This window comes from Xenopus tropicalis, chromosome 3 (assembly GCF_000004195.4).
Source record: "Xenopus tropicalis strain Nigerian chromosome 3, UCB_Xtro_10.0, whole genome shotgun sequence".
NCBI classification, from domain to species: Eukaryota; Metazoa; Chordata; class Amphibia; order Anura; family Pipidae; genus Xenopus; species Xenopus tropicalis.
This window is the reverse complement of record NC_030679.2, coordinates 121,067,523-121,085,868: the sequence shown is the minus strand read 5'-3', so window position 1 is coordinate 121,085,868 and position 18,346 is coordinate 121,067,523. Positions and strand designations below refer to the sequence as shown.

At 40.3% G+C, this 18,346-nt stretch overlaps 1 protein-coding gene across 1 annotated transcript; it reads right to left on the bottom strand.

Moving 5' to 3' along the window:
• Positions 1 to 381: 381 nt before the first annotated feature.
• On the bottom strand, positions 382 to 17,303 carry LOC100145070 (disintegrin and metalloproteinase domain-containing protein 9-like). The gene is made up of 13 exons (XM_002932970.4): positions 17,061 to 17,303; positions 14,081 to 14,172; positions 12,088 to 12,149; positions 10,264 to 10,342; positions 9,103 to 9,179; positions 7,684 to 7,855; positions 7,112 to 7,162; positions 6,601 to 6,669; positions 6,133 to 6,302; positions 5,959 to 6,037; positions 2,933 to 3,054; positions 2,527 to 2,683; positions 382 to 584 (listed from the first exon to the last, which is right to left on the bottom strand). Exons 1-13 carry the CDS (start codon positions 17,170 to 17,172, stop codon positions 501 to 503), a joined length of 1,326 nt encoding a protein of 441 aa, XP_002933016.3. The 5' UTR covers positions 17,173 to 17,303; the 3' UTR covers positions 382 to 500.
• Positions 17,304 to 18,346: the final 1,043 nt, after the last annotated feature.

Here is an 18,346-nt window from a genome sequence, read left to right as displayed (position 1 = left end):
GAGGTTACAGACATGTTTCTTTCAAAATAACAGGCTGGCACACAACCTTATTTTTGAGATGTTTTTAACACTAAATAAACTATTTTTAAACTGCATCACTTATGCACGACAGTCCAGTTTTGTGCCAGCCTGTTACGGAAGAAAGGATCTGTTGCCAGCACGGGTTCTACTCCCTCACACAAGTAGAAATAGGCCCTAAAGTTATGATCAATACATGCTACATGTACAAGGCATATCACAAACTTTGCAGCTCAGTAAAAAGAATATATATATAGGCAAATCAGTCAACTCTGACCTAAGCAAAAAGTACTTGTGAGTTTCATTAGGTTGACTAGATAACTACAAACATGCATTTATACAATAGCAATAAAAAAACAAGACTTGATGCATAATAAGTTTTATTTACAGGTGATTTAACAACTTTTGTGCTAAAAATGCACCATTTACAGAAAGATCATAACAAGGATATTAAACAGTCTTCAGCTGAGCAGTAAGACTCATCAACACATAGCCGTCTTACCACCAAATAGCACTATTTGGATAAAAGCCAGAAAAAACACCAGTGAAAGAAGTATATAGCTGGGCTGTGAACAGAAGTAAAATTCAGTTAAAGAATGTATAGCCAAAATGAAGCAGAAGTAAGTGCAAACACAAGTTAATATACCAAATATACAATTATGAATGGTGGGTCAGTGGGTAACACTTTGGCCTTGCAGCAACGGGGTCCTGAGTTCAGTCCCAGCCTGGGTACTATCTGGAAGGTATGTTCTCCCCATGTCTGTGTGAGTTTTCTCCAGGTATTTAGGCTTCCTCCCACACTCCAAAAACATAAAATTGATGATAGCGTGTCAAATATGATAAGGACCTAAGATTGTAAGCTCCTTTTGGGCATGGACTGATGTGAATAATGTATAATACCTGTAAAGCAGGGGTCTCAAACTCGCGGCCCGCGGGCCATTTGCGGCCCTCGGTACAATATTTTGTGGCCCGCACCAACGCCGAATGAATGGATCGCGATTTTTATTGCGATTCAAGGGATAATGCAAGGCACGGCGGGCGGGAGCTGCTGATTGCGGAAATGACGTTATGCCATCACAACAGTTATTATGGGAAGACGTAAGGAGCTAATTGTGCACACAGAACGTCTTCCCATAATAACTGTTGTGATGGCATAACGTCATTTCCGCAATCAGCAGCTCCCGACTTTTTTTTGTGAAATCCCTTATGCGGCCCAGCCTCATCCTGACTTTGCCTCCTGCGGCCCCCAGGTAAATTGAGTTTGAGCCCCCTGCTGTAAAGTGATTGTGGCTGTGGGATAGCAGGTATAGTAGGGAGAGATGGTGTCTATAGTAGCAGTGGGATAATAGCCTCTGGGAAGGGACTGTGGCTGTGGGATAGCAGGTATAGTAGGGAGAGATGGTGCCTATAGTAGCAGTGGGGATAATAGCCTCTGGGAAGGGACTGTGGCTGTGGTATAGCAGGTATAGTAGGGAGAGATGGTGCCTATAGTAGCATAGCCTCTGGGAAGGGACTGTGGCTGTGGGATAGCAGGTATAGTAGGTAGAGATGGTGCCTATAGTAGCAGTGGGGGGATAATAGCCTCTGGGAAGGGACTGTGGCTGTGGGATAGCAGGTATAGTAGGGAGAGATGGTGTCTATAGTAGCAGTGGGGGGATAATAGCCTCTGGGAAGGGACTGTGGCTGTGGGATAGCAGGTATAATAGGGTGAGAAGGTGTCTATAGTAGCATTGGGGATAATAGCCTCTGGGAAGGGACTGTGGCTGTGGGATAGCAGGTATAGTAGGGAGAGATGGTGCCTATAGTAGCAGTGGGGGGATAATAGCCTCTGGGAAGGGGCTGGGGCTGTGGGATAGCAGGTATGGTAGGGAGAGATGGTGCCTATAGTAGCAGTGGGAGTATAATAGCCTCTGGGAAGGGACTATCGCTGTGGGATAGCAGGTATAGTAGGGAGAGACGGTGCCTATAGTAGCAGTGGGGATAATAGCCTCTGGGAAGGGACTGTGGCTGTGGGATAGCAGGTATAGTAGGGAGAGATGGTGCCTATAGTAGCAGTGGGGATAATAGCCCCTGGGAAGGGACTGTGGCTGTGGGATAGCAGGTATAGTAGGGAGAGATGGTGCCTATAGTAGCAGTGGGATAATAGCCTCTGGGAAGGGACTGTGGCTGTGGGATAGCAGGTATAGTAGGGAGAGATGGTGCCTATAGTAGCAGTGGGATAATAGCATCTGGGAAGGGACTGTGGCTGTGGGGTAGCAGCTATATTAGGGTGAGACGGTGCCCGTAGTAACATTGGTAAGGGACATGCTATCAAAATGTTTTAAAAAAATGCAAACCCTTGTTACTGAACCCATGTCAAGTTCATGAATGCAAAGACTTGTAAAAACTCTTCTTGCATTTACCCACAATAACAGTACTTTACAGATGATGAGACTTGGTTTGAACAGGATTTGTATGAATGCTTCTCATAGCAGTCATTTTGCCTAATACTGAACTGAAAATACTAACCTTTTCAGAGCCACGGTCACAATATTTTCCATGCATCCAATTCCCTGAATTAAATAATGATTCTGTAGATGGTTCATTCTTTAAGCACAGCAGCTTACCACCTATATCCTCAGCTATTAATGCAGAATGGGATTGTTCACTAAAACTTAAATTATACCTGTAAAATAAAAAGAACTAGATTATGGTAAAAAAAGTGATATTTCACTGGTCCCTCTTACAAAGCAGAGGTAAAGTATCTGATCTGTCTCTACTACTATCAGTGCTTTGTCAAATTACAGTCTCTATACTTAACTAGACTATAGAAAGCAGAGTGGTGCTTGTCTTGTCTGAGAAGCAAGAAAAGCATCTTGGTTCCTTAAAAATCCATGCATCTTCAACTTCTGTAAAAAAAATAAATTCTACTTACATGGCACAGCAATGCATAATGCAGTTTTCACAGCTTTCATCAGTGTCATGTTCCATTCCAAGTGAATGTCCCAAGTTGTGTGCAAATATCAGAGCCCTTTCTACAACATCAAAATGCTTAAACTATAAGAAAAAAGGTGCAACTGCTTACTTATTGATACTGCAAATAATAATTTCACTACAGGTATAAGTAGTAATAGCCACTGCATCTGTTCAGTGGAGCTTGCAGGTGCCATTTTCTGTTTCTTCGTCTTTTCTTCGGATCAGTTCGGTGACACAGAGTTTGTTGGCGCAATCGCAGTTGAAGGTAATCCTGGTCACCAAACTGAGCCAAAGAAAACCTTAAGATACAGAAGATGGTGCCTGATAGCTTTTCTATGCTATTCAGCATCTATAGGTCAGCTTTACAAACAGAGACACTTTTCATAGAAATAAACTCTTCAGGGAGGGAGCAGGGGGGTTTAGGTCTCCTTTAAAGGTAAATACACATCAACCAAATGCTGAGTCCATTGTCTCTTCAGCGTATTCACAGAATACACTGGTGGCCTTATTTAGAGAGAATGAAATATTGAAATAGGCTAGTGCATAGGGCAGAACACAACAGTATTAATGATAAGCAGGGAAACAAGTTAATGTATATACAGTTTATTTACAGATGCAAATGCAAGAAAACTAAGGTTTGCAAAACTGCATCCCTTAGTGGTCATTTACACAGCATTTGCATCCACAGCATTGCTGGTGCAAAGACCAGTGCTGTTGGGAGCAAGACATCCCTGTATGGTAAGTGCAAAGCTCTGCCGAACATTGCACCAGCAGGCATCCGAATGACACACAAGTTTATAGGATAACACCTACATTCCTGCCACAAGCCTTGTGAATACAGTATTTTGACAAACACCAAGGGTGCGAAGTGCAGGGCTGGTGCAAACGTCGAAAAAACATGAGGCTTTGCTTCCTGCCCTGCACGTACATAAGTTTCAGTGTCTGTTAATAAAAACCACAGTAAAAATTAGCAAAATCATGGAGAAAAAAAAGGTGGTAATGTTTTTATATTCCAAAGATGTGTACAGTGGCAAATCACACAGTGGACAGTCCCCATTGACAGCCCCAAAGCTAAAGTAGATACACACGGATCAACCTTGTAAGTTCTGCAATGAAAATGAGTGATAAAGAGAGGCAGAAATTCCATCCTGCTCTTTAAATGTGTCATTTATCAACCAAAGGAAAAGTATTTGCAAGGGTTCACAGTAAAGATTTTTCTATCTGTGCTGAAAAATGAACAATGATATTATGAACTATTTCCTGATTCTGCAGCAACAGCTTAAATAGTAATTGAATTCTGGTCTATTATACTGGCAACAATGGCATTTGTATGCAGTCTTTATGTAGCTGAGAAAAGTGTTGTGGTCCTTAAAATATTATAAATCAGTAAAAGTATTTTGCCGACAGCAGAACTCTTTCCAGCCCGTGGAGTCTTACAGTACAATATAAGGGCACAGGGAACTGCTAACTTTGCCGACTGCATTTTTTCTATAGGATCACAGGCTATTATCCCTATGACAGTGGACCACCCCCATATGTTACTAGGCCATGCCCCCCTGTTGTCTTTATGTTATGGCAATATACCACAATTGTAACATTAAGAGATAAGGATGGTTTTGGTCTGAGAAAATGGCAGCGTAGGCAGGATTTAAATGAAAAAAAATATTTCTTAAAAATATAAAAATGGGAATATGAAAATAAAGGTATGGCTGTCATCAATGCAGACAGCTTCCCTTCAAAGCAATGTTTTAATACAAAGTAAATATCGCTTTTCTTGTCTTGTTCTCCCATGTTTTTATAAAAAATCAATTCAAAATTTCTATCAAGCACACATTCTACAATTATTGTGTGACTGGAAACTGCGAGATAAAGTGATTAGTTAGAATCTCCTTAGCTACTGGATGAACAGTGTGCCCAGGGCCCTTTCATCTATTCATTCAACTGACTGATAAACAAATTGATCAAGCCAACTGGCCACAGTTCAGTTGACTGTCCAGATCTTACATTGTGTAGCCAGGCTATATTAGGAACAGGGGCATGTATGATGTCAATCAAACATCGGGTAGGAGAAGGGGGGGTGATGGGTTCCTACACAGCCCCCGCATGACTGTGGAGTTGGCTGCTGCTACTACAAGATGATGGAAGAGAAATGCAATAGATGCTACACAGTTGTACAGTTTATGGGGATGCACCAAATCCACTATTTTGGATTTGGCCGAACCCTGATTCCCTTGTGAAATATTTGGCTGAATACCAAACCAAATCTGAATTTGTATATGCAAACAAGACCACAGAAAGGTTAAAAAGATTCTGTTTCGGCCAGGCACATGGACTCGGCTGAATCTGAATCCTGCTGAAAAAGGCAGAAAAGCCAAATCCTGAACCGAATCCTGGATTCGGTACATCCCTACAATTCAGTGTTAACCAATAGGAACCAATCAAATTTCTACTTTAAAATTTTCTAGCTATATACATGAATAAAGATTAACTACTGCTTTAGTTGCTATTGGTTATATCCTATGCTAACTTTATGTCTATGTTATCATAGGAGTTATACCACAGTGACCCAATGAGATGTTTGATTTTACTCTTCCAGCATCACTAGATAAGTAAAAATAAGCTGCGGATTATTCGTAAGACCTATAGTGCAAATACAGCTTTGTCTGCTGCTGCCCTCAAATGGAGAACAGCGCAGAACAAAACAAAAACTTTTTCTTCTGCCAGCACCCCGAATACTAATAATTGCAAGGATCTTGCCGCCAAAATATTCCCATGAGAATTGTGTGGCCAATGTTCATCTGTCACTACTCTGCGACAGCTTTGCAGCATTCAAAGCAATGACAAGTGAAAGAGGTGTTTTGTCCACCACTGTTCTAAACCTAAAGGCAGCAGTAGATAAAAGGCATGTGCATCACAGACTTGATGGTTTTTGGACTCCTGGAAAATGTCTATGAGTTCTCTGAATATGATTTTATTTTAACTTACAACAGCAAAAGAATGACTAAATGATTTTTTGCATGCATTTCCTGTATATCCCATTCCAGCAGATGGGGCTCTGTCGATGCTGAAAAAACAATAACAGTATTAAAAAAGAGAAACAAAAACATGTCTTTTTAAAAAAACAAAAAACCATCTTATATACATTTTAAATAAACTTACACAAATCCCTCTATATCACTAAAAACACGATGGACAAATTCCCTTTGTTTCCATTTATTGAATTCAGTCAAGATATGTTCTCCACTACTGCTGGATGCTACTGAGAAGTTTTCATTTGTCCACACTTCAATAGCGATCAGAATTATACGAATGTTGATGGACTGAAACATCTAAAATATTAATAAAATATGATGTGTTTATATTAGGGTTGCCACATTTTTTCCCAAGTAATACTGGCCTTTGGGGGGGGGGCTGGGGCAGTGATGTCATGAGGCAGAAGCAGTGACATCATAGGGGTGGGTCAGGACAGGTATATTGCAAGTAAATTTGTATTTCCGGCTCTGGTCCTAGTTAATGACATACCAGCTAGGCTGGTGAAATACAGGCCAGGTGGCAACTCTAATTGATTTATGAAGGACTGTAAATACATGGAAGAATCCAAATAAAAGTATAAAAAAATGTACTTACATCATCCATCAGATTTACCATTTCAGTTATTTCTGATACTATTTGTGATATGTTCTGGACCTGACGATACTAAAAAAAGAAAAAAAAACTAAAAACAAATGAATCTACTCAATGAAACAAAATCAATTTTAAACATTAATGGTTAATAAATTGTACATGTGACATTATAAATGAAAATATAAAAAATGCTGATATCAAGAAATGTAAATGGAGAAATAAATATAACATGCAAAATTTCACAGTGTGACAGAATGCAGTGCAGAGTAGAGTGCGAGTTTAGGCCCCTTTCTTGCATCCGGGCTGTAATAAATAAACTTTTATGAGTTCTAAGAAGTTGTTTCTCAGTCTAACAAGTCTAGTAAAATATTTACATAATAACTGTACAGTGTACATAAAGTTTATATATTACATTAAGGGAAATAAAGTAAAAAAGAAACCATACTTATAAACAAGGAAAATGTTCCCTATTTGAAATTCAGTTATACTGGAAAAAGGGGATGATTGCACATACCCAATTGTTTGACACCACAACAGCAAATTCAATATACATTGGTTCGCCACCCTAAAATGATACAGAATAAATGTGTATTTTAAAAAGTTCAGTCAAGGGTTATCATATACCCACAAAAAGTATTTCCAAAATACATAGGCTATTGTATATAAATGCTGCAAGCGCTGATTTTGGCTAAATAATTTGCACACTTGATGAATACTTTTACAAAAAAAGTTTGTCAGTTGGATTAATTCAAAACCTGTAGTTTACATCTGGTAAAGACCAATTGCCTGTGTGGTGCTATGTCCAACAGTGGCCTGAGCCAGCAGAGCCTATACAAAAATGAGTGTTGTTGGTCTGTCTCCAGATGTATATATTGACAGACAGGCTGAATAAACTATTCCTCAAGTTCTTGTTGACTTGGTTGCAGGCTTTGTGACCTACTGTTTATATGCCCTAGACTAGAGCAAACCAATAGAGGCAAAGGGAAGTATAATTCATAAACCCATATCCTTATCCAGAGAATTCCAGTACAGTAGGCTATACAAACACCTGCACCTGAAAGTTTATTTCTACATTTATTTGCTTACTCTATAGGAAACTGGAGATGACAACTGCAGAGAAGGTGTTTTAGTTTTAAAATTCAGCCCACATGCTAGATTTCCAACTCTATTTTCTGACCGATACATTATATGTTTTGATGTGCGGAGTGGGTCCAGTGGCTCAATTCTGTAACTAAAATTCTCATATTGTATAAAGCCCCTGCAAATTAAAAGAAGTTGTAGAACAGACAAAATTAGTCAGGCAAAACAGACAAAATATAGTACACATATTTGAAATATAACTTGCATAAGTGGATAATAAGGTATGAAACAGTGAGAACCCAGAACAAGTTTGTTCTTTGCTGAACCTATGCCTTTATATCACTTAGTTCAAACACAAGGAAGTTTATATATGGTTTCCCCATGGTTTCCCCTGCATCACCCATCATAGCAAAACTTTACATGAAAGAAGTGGAATAAAAAGCACTGAACACATTCAAGGGAACAGTACCAAGTAATTGGTTCAGATATGTAGACAATACCTGGGTTAAAATTAAAACACATGAAGTTCCAGCCTTTACTAAACACAAAAACTGGATGGTCAAAAACATCATGTTCACAAGGGAAGATGTGAAAGACAGCAAACTGTTTTTTTTGGACTGATCAATAGGAGGGACCTATACAGGGGGCCTGGATACTGACATATACAGGAAACCCACTCTTATTGATCAGTATTTGCTGTTTGATTCCCACCACTCCCTGGTGGTTATAAGAACTCTACATCATCTGGTTGAAACTGTATCAAAAAATGCATGGCTAAAGGCAAGAATATAAGCATTTTAAAGGAGCTTTAAAACTTGTAGATACCCAGAGTAGGCCTTTTTAAAAAAAGAAATTCCCTACAACTCGAACTGATGGTGAAATGTTTTTAAGAAAATTCAGAAGGTGCAGTTGCTTTAGACTTATTTCCAGTAGGTACTGGATATTCTGGTTTATTAGATGACTATATCTATTCTATCTGTTAAATAGGGAGTAAATTCACACTATGATGGCAATGTTTATAAAGGTCTTAAAATAAAAATGCTATTCCACTGTTAGTTTATGGCATGATCTGAATTATAATACTGTGTTACAGCACTGGGAATGTATAGACCTTTACTAACAATATTAGGGATCAGCCAAGATCTTTTAACTGAAAGGCTAGTCCGATGCCACTCACTGAAAACCACAGGCAGAAAATGCCTCCAGGGCTAAAAACAGTCTAGTTTGCTTTAGTTAGGCTGACATCTGCCCAAGGGGATAGTGACAGGCAGATGTTTGATATCACTGTATACTCTGGTTTTGGCCACTATCAGAGAAAATGACCATTAGCCTAAAACATAAAAAAACAATAAGTAACAAACTGAATCTCTCCTACTGTGCCCTTTAAATTACAAAGGTAAGCACTGTAAACTTATGCATGATTACCTTAGCCCTGTACAGCTGCTAAGTGACACTGAAGATTCAGGGTATCCTTCCACAAAACCATGATAGTAGCAACTGTCCTAAAACAAGAAAAGGAAAGTAATAGTTAAGTACAGAGTAGATAGTATATAGTAAATATTTTTGCAAGTATTATTAATATGTGTTAAACAAAAATTGTAACACTCAAACCTGTATAAAAATTAGAAAAACTATCACTGTCGAACACTAATTTAATGGGTACACACTCCTCTTTTTTATATGTTCTAGAGACTTTGGAACGTTTGTATTTTTTTATGTACTATCTGTAATGTTTTAAATATACCCTGACCCATCATCCATTGGTATTTTTCCAGTTAAGCGCTACAATTTACTGGAGGTAGGTTCATTTTTCAAACCTATCCAGTAGACAAACTATCTGATATACCAGAGTACATATACTGTGAGCAGGAGCACCAGGTCACTATACGTGCATGAAAATCGTATGACACAATGGTTATGAGTATATCTTAGAAAGTAATGAGTGAATTAAGGTAACAAGAATACAGCGTTAGGATTAGGTGTACTTAATATTAGACTTATTAAACTGACATCAGCAGCTGGCATCTTAGCCCTAAGAGCTTATTCCAGGAAACCTGCCAGATATCTGTTGGTCAGTATAAGGCAGGTGGTAATATGTTACTCTTCATTAATAGCTATTATTTTCTGCATTAATTCACATTTTGCTCATCACAAAGATAGAGAGATATGGGTGTGAACAACAGCCACCATGTAAAGCACTACAGTGTGCTGTAGCTCTACAGGGAAGTAGATTAAAAGCTCTTTTGCTCTTTTGGGTAGGGCCCTCTTCACCTCCAGTATCGGGTATTGGCTGCTTTAAATGTTACTCTGTATGTCCAATGTATGAAACTCACGTTTTGTAGAGCACTCCGGAATATGTTGGTGCTTTATAAATAAATTAATAATAATAAAAGTGAGCCTTTAATGGTATGAAAAGTGAGCCTTTAATGGTATGAAAAGTGAACCTTTAATGGTATGAAAAGTGGCCACTGGTACATAGCCGAAGTTAGATGTAAGCGGAACATTCTGACATCACAAAACACCTCTCACACATAAGTTTCTTGTGACCAAGTAACAAGCAACTAAGTAACAAATACATATTCTAACCTGCATGTATGGTTCATCAGCAATCAGTTTGTTGTCTTTTCCATATGTAAATACTTTCATATTGGATAATACCGATTCTCTGAAAGCAGTAAAGTGTTACATGAAGGCAGTTATGAAACTTTTTTCATTTAAACTTATGTTGTTGACATTTTTTCAATATATTTTATATATAGTTCTAGAATTGTATGTGATGAAGTAGCAACAACTTCTAGGACTTGAGAAGAAAATGGCACCTGTCTGGGATGCTACTAGGGATGCACTGATTCCACTATTTTGGGATCCAACCTAACCCTGAATTCTTCGTAAAAGATTTGGCTGAATACCAAACCGAATCCAAATTTGCATATGCAAACTAAGGGCGGGAGGCGTAAAAAGAATCAAGCACGGCAAAACATTTCAACTTCTGCATTTATGTGGTGAAAAGTTACATGATTTCAAGGATTCAGAATCGGTTCGGCCAGGACCATGGATTCGGATGAATCCTGCTAAAAAAGGCCAAATCTTGGTTGAATCCCAAACCGAATCCTGGATTCAGTGAATCCCTAGTTGCTACTGTAGAACTGGCATGCTGCCATCTTTTTTTTTCCTCAATCTTCCCTGCATTCTAGTCCAGGTAAGCATGCACATTACAATGACAACTTAGAAACAAAAAGTGGGCTTTGCACTCTAAAGCTGGCCATACATGTGTAGATTTTTAAAAGATCTTTTAATTGACGTACAACCAAGCTTATCTTGAAATCACTGTTTAAAACTACGATTTGTCCATCAATAAAAATTACGATTTCAAGTGATATTGTCAAGTTGAAGCTAGGAAAAACTGTGGGTAGCTGCTTGATTGGTTCTGCAAACAATTTGACAATGGACAAATTTTAGTGGGTGAATTATCAACATTGGAGTTCGATTCTTTTTCAAAATTCGAGATTTTTTTTGAGCCAGAAAACTCAAATTCGAATTATGGTTCGAAAAAACTTTGTAAACTCGAAAAATTCAAAGTATTCGAGTTGTTTATTCAAACGAGTTTTCCTTTGTAATAAATGAGTGAGCATTTCATATGTGAGTTTATTTGATTTAGAAAAACTGACTCAAATTCACAAACTCAAAAATTGATAAATCAGCCATAATTGTAAACAAAATTTTTTAAACCTGTCCAATCAATTTTCTGACCGATGCCGAATGAAAGATCTCTGAATATACAATCGTTCGGTGCACACTAACCTTATAAATTGATGGTTTTGTTGGATCACACTGAAATTGGTCATTAAGGAAAGAAATTTGTCACGTGTATGACCAGCTTAATGCATATGCACCCTGGGCTATGGTGAAGAACGAGCCCCACACCCCATGCAGTGTACTTGTGTGGAGCTCCAATGTGTCCTTCTAGTTTGCTCTGATGAATTATGTGTAAGTACAAATGCTCCTACTGATGCTAGTGCAAGGTCAGGTTGGCTGTAATTCCAGGGTTCCCACAGCAGGCTGCATCAATTGTTAATAGACTTGTGGCAAGCACATACCACCCTAATTCTATGCACAGTGATGCACCAGAAGGGGCGCCATGCCCACTTTGATAATTCATGCCATGGCAGCAGACCAAACTTGATGCATGGTTGCAATGACAGTGGAATTCTGGAAAAAAACAGAGCTTTGTGGGAAAATACAAGAGTTGTTGCATTCATAAATTGCACTTTGCACACTGCTCTGCATTCATAAATTAGCTTTGAGCACTATTTGATTAGTGCTTTAATGCTGAATACAAACAAAAACTGCAGTAACAGCATAATATTATTAATATAAATACTTAGGATTTAACTAATACAATCTACTCACCTCTTTTGTTTTAAGCGAAGCAAAAGGGGCTTTTCTTCAGTTCTTATGAGGAATGTAACTTTCTGGAACATAAAGAAAGGAACAGTAACACCAAAAAAAATAAGTGTATAAAAGTAATTAAAGTATAATGTACTACTGCCCTGCACTGGTAAAAGTTGTGCGTTTGCTTTAAAAACACTACTACAATTTGTATAAACAAACTGCTGTGTAGCCACATTGCAGTCATTCGAGCTAGAAAAAAAGGAGAAAAGGCACAGGTTACATAGCAGATAATGGTATTTTACAGAGCTTATCTGTTACCTGTTGTGTAACCTGTGCCATTTAGCCCTATTTCAATTTGAATAGCTCCCCCCTTGGCTACACAGCAGCTTTGTTTATATAAACTATAGTAGCCTGTCTGAAACAAACACACAACTTTTTTTCTTTACCAACCAATATCTTTATTGAACAACAAGATAATCAAAAACAACATTGGCATAAGTTGTGTGTCGGTACTAATAAAGGTCCAAAACCTGAGCAGTCCTGTAGGGGTTGGGAGCTTTACAGAGGAGCGGTTGTTATCAATGGGGGATCTCCTGGGGGGAAGGGGACTGGGGTACCGAGGCAGTCTGTCCAGTGACGCCAAATTTGCATAAAGGTGAGCATTTTCCCTCTTTTATAGAGTATAGTCTGTTCTAGTGCTGCAGTTTCGTCCATGGCCTTTTTCCATTCTTGCGATTTTGGGGGTATCCGGTCCTTCCAGTGTAAGGTGAGTATTCTCCTGGCATGGAACATGGCTTTCAAAATAAATATTTTTGTATGGCTGTCAAGGTTTTCATTTAAGTCCACTGTCAGTAAAACACACAACTTTTACTAGTCCAGGGCAACAGTACCGTATATTTTATTTACTTTGATACACTTTGATTTTATTTGGTGTTACTGTTCCTTTAATAATGGCAGATATATAAATAGTAATGCAAGAATAATCTTCAGGCTGTAAAGAGTACAAAACACAGCAAAAGTCCTCACTGCTTTAGATGCTAACTACAATCAGGCCAGCCAATACATGTTTAAAGCACAAAAAGACAAATAAGGGGCAGTTACCAAAAAACAGCTAAGGCCAGAATGTTCCCACAGGTAAAGCAAGACTTTGTAATAAGTACCTCAGCTACATTTTACAAGTTTTTAAAGAAGGAAAGGCATTTTGGCAATTTATTTCCAAAAAGATTAATAACAATAGTGTAACACTATAGAACACTATATTTATTCTGCAGAATGCTTTACCATAATTGAGTAAACACCCATAGACTCACCCTCTGTTTGTTTAAGATAGGAGCTGCCATTTTAGCCTGGTATGCGGGCATAGAGCAGCTTTCAGCTCAGATTACACAGCAGAAATGGGAGGGGAATAGCAGAAGGGAGGGGAAGAGAGCAGAAAGGAGGGGGAGAGAGGAGAAAACTAAACTCGTGCCCTGAAGATTTTTTCTGAGAGCAGGAAGTCTGACACAGAAGAACATGTATACAGAATATAAGGAAATAAATGTGGTGTTTCTTTTCACTGAGCAGCCGCTGTAAGTGTTTATGGGTGTATTTACATAGACCTTTCTAAAAACACTTTTACCTTTTTTTCTCCTTTATAGATGCTGGCACACAAAGAGTTTAGATACCTGCAATATATCTCCTCTACTGCAGGCGACTATTCTCCTTTAAATGTTTTCCCACCGGTAATACAGTAAATTGCCAGTGGGAAATACGTACACTTCATTTTTCCAAAGTTGCCCAGTTTTCTTGTGAGGAGAAAAAAAGAAACTGTAAGTTTGGTAGCCCCAAAACAAAAGGTTCACCTTTCCCCCGAATGTGCTCTAGTAGTCAACTTCCCTGGTTTTCTAACAAGTGCACTTACTTTCTCTTCTACACTCAATAGGTGTCAGTTCACTGAAACATCTCTACATCCATTTGGTTTTTCCAACCCCTGAATGAAAGCGCTTGCAGTTTTCTTGCAGTATGTAATTACCTCATTCTCAGTCTGCCCTCTAGACTGTATTTTCAGAGGATCTATTATTTCATATGCTTGTAGTTCTGAACTCCAGTCTTGTTTATACCAGTCTAGGAAACACAAATTAAGGTAAGAATCTTTATTGTGCTTATTTTTATGTTAGAAGTATCTACGTCTTGGGGTCCATAGCATCTACTTATACAGCATTGCATTTGCCCATACAGGCATGGGGCCCGTTATCCAGAATGCTCTGAACCTGGGGCTTTCTGCATAAGGGATCTTCGAATCTCCGTAAGTCTACTAAAAAATATTTTAACATTAATTACACCCAACAGGATTGTTATGCCTCCAATAATGAAGAATTATCTTAGTTGGCATAAAGTACAAGGTACTGTTTTATTACTACAGAGAAAAGGGAAATATGTTTTCAAATTTGTAATTATTTGATTAAAATAAATTGTATGGTGACATGGCCTTCCCTTTATTTGGAGCTTTTTCTATAACAGGTTTCTGGATAACGGATCCCATACCTGTATTACTTTCCTAGCATGACTGGCATATCCTATCTGCCGCCTCAGTCTCTCATGGCTTTATACAATCTGTCATGAATGTTGCCAACTCCAATCTTAAATAAGCTTCACCAATTATCCTGTGCATATTTCTGTAGGCAGTCCTTTCTTTGGTATGTTTAATATGGGGCACATTTACTTACTCACGAACGGGCCGAATGCGTCCGATTGCGTTTTTTTCGTAATGATCGGTATTTGGCGATTTTTTGGAAAATTGTCGCGACTCTTTCGTTGCCATTCCGAATGTTGCGCAAAATCTGGCGATTTTTTCGTAGCGTTACTACTTGCGCGAAAAGTCGCGACTTTTTCGTAGCCTTCGCGCCGAGTACGAAAGATTCGGATTCATTCAAGCTTCAGTATGGTGACTTTTCTTGGGCCAGGTTGGAGCTGCAGGGTGCCATTGAGTCCTATGGGAGACTTTCCTTGGGCCAGGTTGGAGCTGCAGAGTGCCATTGAGCCCTATGGGAGACTTTCCTTGGGCCAGGTTGGAGCTGCAGAGTGCCATTGAGCCCTATGGGAGACTTTCCTTGGGCCGGGTTGGAGCTGCAGAGTGCCATTGAGCCCTATGGGAGACTTTCCTTGGGCCGGGTTGGAGCTGCAGAGTGCCATTGAGCCCTATGGGAGACTTTCCTTGGGCCGGGTTGGAGCTGCAGAGTGCCATTGAGCCCTATGGGAGACTTTCCTTGGGCCAGGTTGGAGCTGCAGAGTGCCATTGAGCCCTATGGGAGACTTTCCTTGGGCCGGGTTGGAGCTGCAGAGTGCCATTGAGCCCTATGGGAGACTTTCCTTGGGCCGGGTTGGAGCTGCAGAGTGCCATTGAGCCCTATGGGAGACTTTCCTTGGGTCGGGTTGGAGCTGCAGAGTGCCATTGAGCCCTATGGGAGACTTTCCTTGGGCCGGGTTGGAGCTGCAGAGTGCCATTGATCCCTATGGGAGACTTTCCTTGGGCCGGGTTGGAGCTGCAGAGTGCCATTGAGCCCTATGGGAGACTTTCCTTGGGCCGGGTTGGAGCTGCAGAGTGCCATTGAGCCCTATGGGAGACTTTCCTTGGGCCGGGTTGGAGCTGCAGAGTGCCATTGAGCCCTATGGGAGACTTTCCTTGGGCCGGGTTGGAGCTGCAGAGTGCCATTGAGCCCTATGGGAGACTTTCCTTGGGCCGGGTTGGAGCTGCAGAGTGCCATTGAGCCCTATGGGAGACTTTCCTTGGGCCGGGTTGGAGCTGCAGAGTGCCATTGAGCCCTATGGGAGACTTTCCTTGGGCCGGGTTGGAGCTGCAGAGTGCCATTGAGCCCTATGGGAGACTTTCCTTGGGCCGGGTTGGAGCTGCAGAGTGCCATTGAGCCCTATGGGAGACTTTCCTTGGGCCGGGTTGGAGCTGCAGAGTGCCATTGAGCCCTATGGGAGACTTTCCTTGGGCCGGGTTGGAGCTGCAGAGTGCCATTGAGCCCTATGGGAGACTTTCCTTGGGCCGGGTTGGAGCTGCAGAGTGCCATTGAGCCCTAGGGGAGACTTTCCTTGGGCCAGGTTGGAGCTGCAGAGTGCCATTGAGCCCTATGGGAGACTTTCCTTGGGCCGGGTTGGAGCTGCAGAGTGCCATTGAGCCCTATGGGAGACTTTCCTTGGGCCGGGTTGGAGCTGCAGAGAGCCATTGAGCCCTATGGGAGACTTTCCTTGGGCCAGGTTGGAGCTGCAGAGTGCCATTGAGCCCTATGGGAGACTTTCCTTGGGCCGGGTTGGAGCTGCAGAGTGCCATTGAGCCCTATGGGAGACTTTCCTTGGGCCGGGTTGGAGCTGCAGAGTGCCATTGAGCCCTATGGGAGACTTTCCTTGGGCCGGGTTGGAGCTGCAGAGTGCCATTGAGTCCTATGGGAGACTTTCCTTGGGCCGGGTTGGAGCTGCAGAGTGCCATTGAGTCCTATGGGAGGCTTCCAAAATCATGCTAAGTCTGAAAGTTTCGCCCGCCGCTTACGAGCGCTCAATATGAAAAAGTCACGACAAGATACGAGCGCATCATAATGGCTACGAAAAAGTCGCGACAATTTCCGAAAAGTCGTAAAGGCGCCGAAAAAAATCGCAAAAAAATACGAAAAAGTCGCAAAATGTTTGTTTTCCAATCGGAATTTTTCCAATTTGGATTTGGATTCGTGGGTTAGTAAATGTGCCCCTTAGTGTGCCTTATTTTAATAAATGTTGTTGGAAACCCTATACACAGTATCAGGTGAATGACGCCTTGCTGATCATACAGACAGGCAGGTTTCCTCCTAGCAAGTATTGCTGTGCATCACGCCATTGGGCCATGTAGATCTGACACTCAGCCCCATAAGGTGCTTCAGAAAAAAACAATACGCTTTACTTATACAAACTGTATAAAGGACCTTTAATCCATGCCCTTATATTGGCCAGAGCCTCCCCACAGCATCTATCCTCACCTTGCTCTGTCGCTATAAGCCCTGTTGCCAACAAGGCAATCCCCGCCATGACAAGCTGCGTTTTACCCAATGACATCCCGTCTGTACGGGTAAAGCGAGCACAATAATGCATTCTGTTCGTCGGTTCAGTCCGAGCAGCAGGGTAATAGCGGCACCCAAGCAGCAGGGGAATAGCGGCACCCAAGCAGCAGGGGAATAGCGGCACCCAAGCAGGGTAACAAGGGCACCACAGCGAGCGCTTCCGGGTGCAGCTAAAGGCGGGAAGTACCCACAATTTTTTTTCCTGCGCAGCTTTCGCTTACCTTTAGCTAAATCGTTTGTACCAATAAAAAATTAAAAAAAAAATGTAACCAGTCTACTGAAAAGCGTAGTAATTAGTTTCTGCTATTTTTTACTACATTCGTTTAGTCACAAATAAGATATTTGTGCAGTTTAATCCATACCCCTATAGATTATTGTATCTATGCTTCATTTACTTGTTCATGTAGTCAAAATAGTCATGAAATCCAAATTGGTGTGATGAACCACAGAATGTGTACCATGCCAAGCATTCTTACTATGCATGTATGCTTCCAAGTATTTAACCCCCTTTGAAATAGCAGTAACTCATTTATATAGGCATATTTGCAATGATGCCCATTTCCATGCCCACAACTATTTTTAGGCATACTGGAACTTGGAATGAATACTATGCAGGGCATTTCTGCCTGTGCTTATATACTGTAAATCCAGTGTCCCAAAGTCATTTAATCCCCTGAATGCTCTGGTTACCTATTCCAAAAAAATAACCTGAATGAATGAATGAAAAAAAACTTTGCATGGAAAAATATACTGCAAAACAATGTGGCTTAGATATGTCAACAAAAGGGAAAAACTATATTTGGTACTTATTTCAGTACAGTTATATGTGAGATAGTGCTCGATGTGGGTTAGTATTTACTTTGCTTTTTAACATTATTTATTCAAGTGGTAAAAACAATATTTGGTGAATACTGAGACAGTATTTGAGAGCTGAGCTGTCTATACTTGTGTCTTTTATACAGTGTATCCCCAGCAAATTTGCCATTGTTTCTCATTTTAGTTAAAATGTGGGGCTTAATGGAAAGTTGGAAGAAATAGAATATATATATATATATATATATATAGCAAAGAAAGAATGGATGCCGCACTCACAGGTCTTAGAAAAAATAAAGAAAATTTATTGTGTCAGACTAACGTTTCGGCTGAGTCCACAGCCTTTCTCAAAATGAATGTAACATTACAACAAACCTACTTTAAACCTAAAA

Coding starts and splice junctions, on each gene's coding strand:
- LOC100145070 (XM_002932970.4), bottom strand. CDS start 17,172: ATGCATTATTGTGCTCGCTTTACCCGTACAGACGGGATGTCATTGGGT. Junction 10,343..12,087: donor CTTCGCTTAAAACAAAAGAG/GTGAGTAGATTG, acceptor TACTGCTTTCAG/AGAATCGGTATTATCCAATA. Junction 6,303..6,600: donor TGGTAAATCTGATGGATGAT/GTAAGTACATTT, acceptor TTAATATTTTAG/ATGTTTCAGTCCATCAACAT.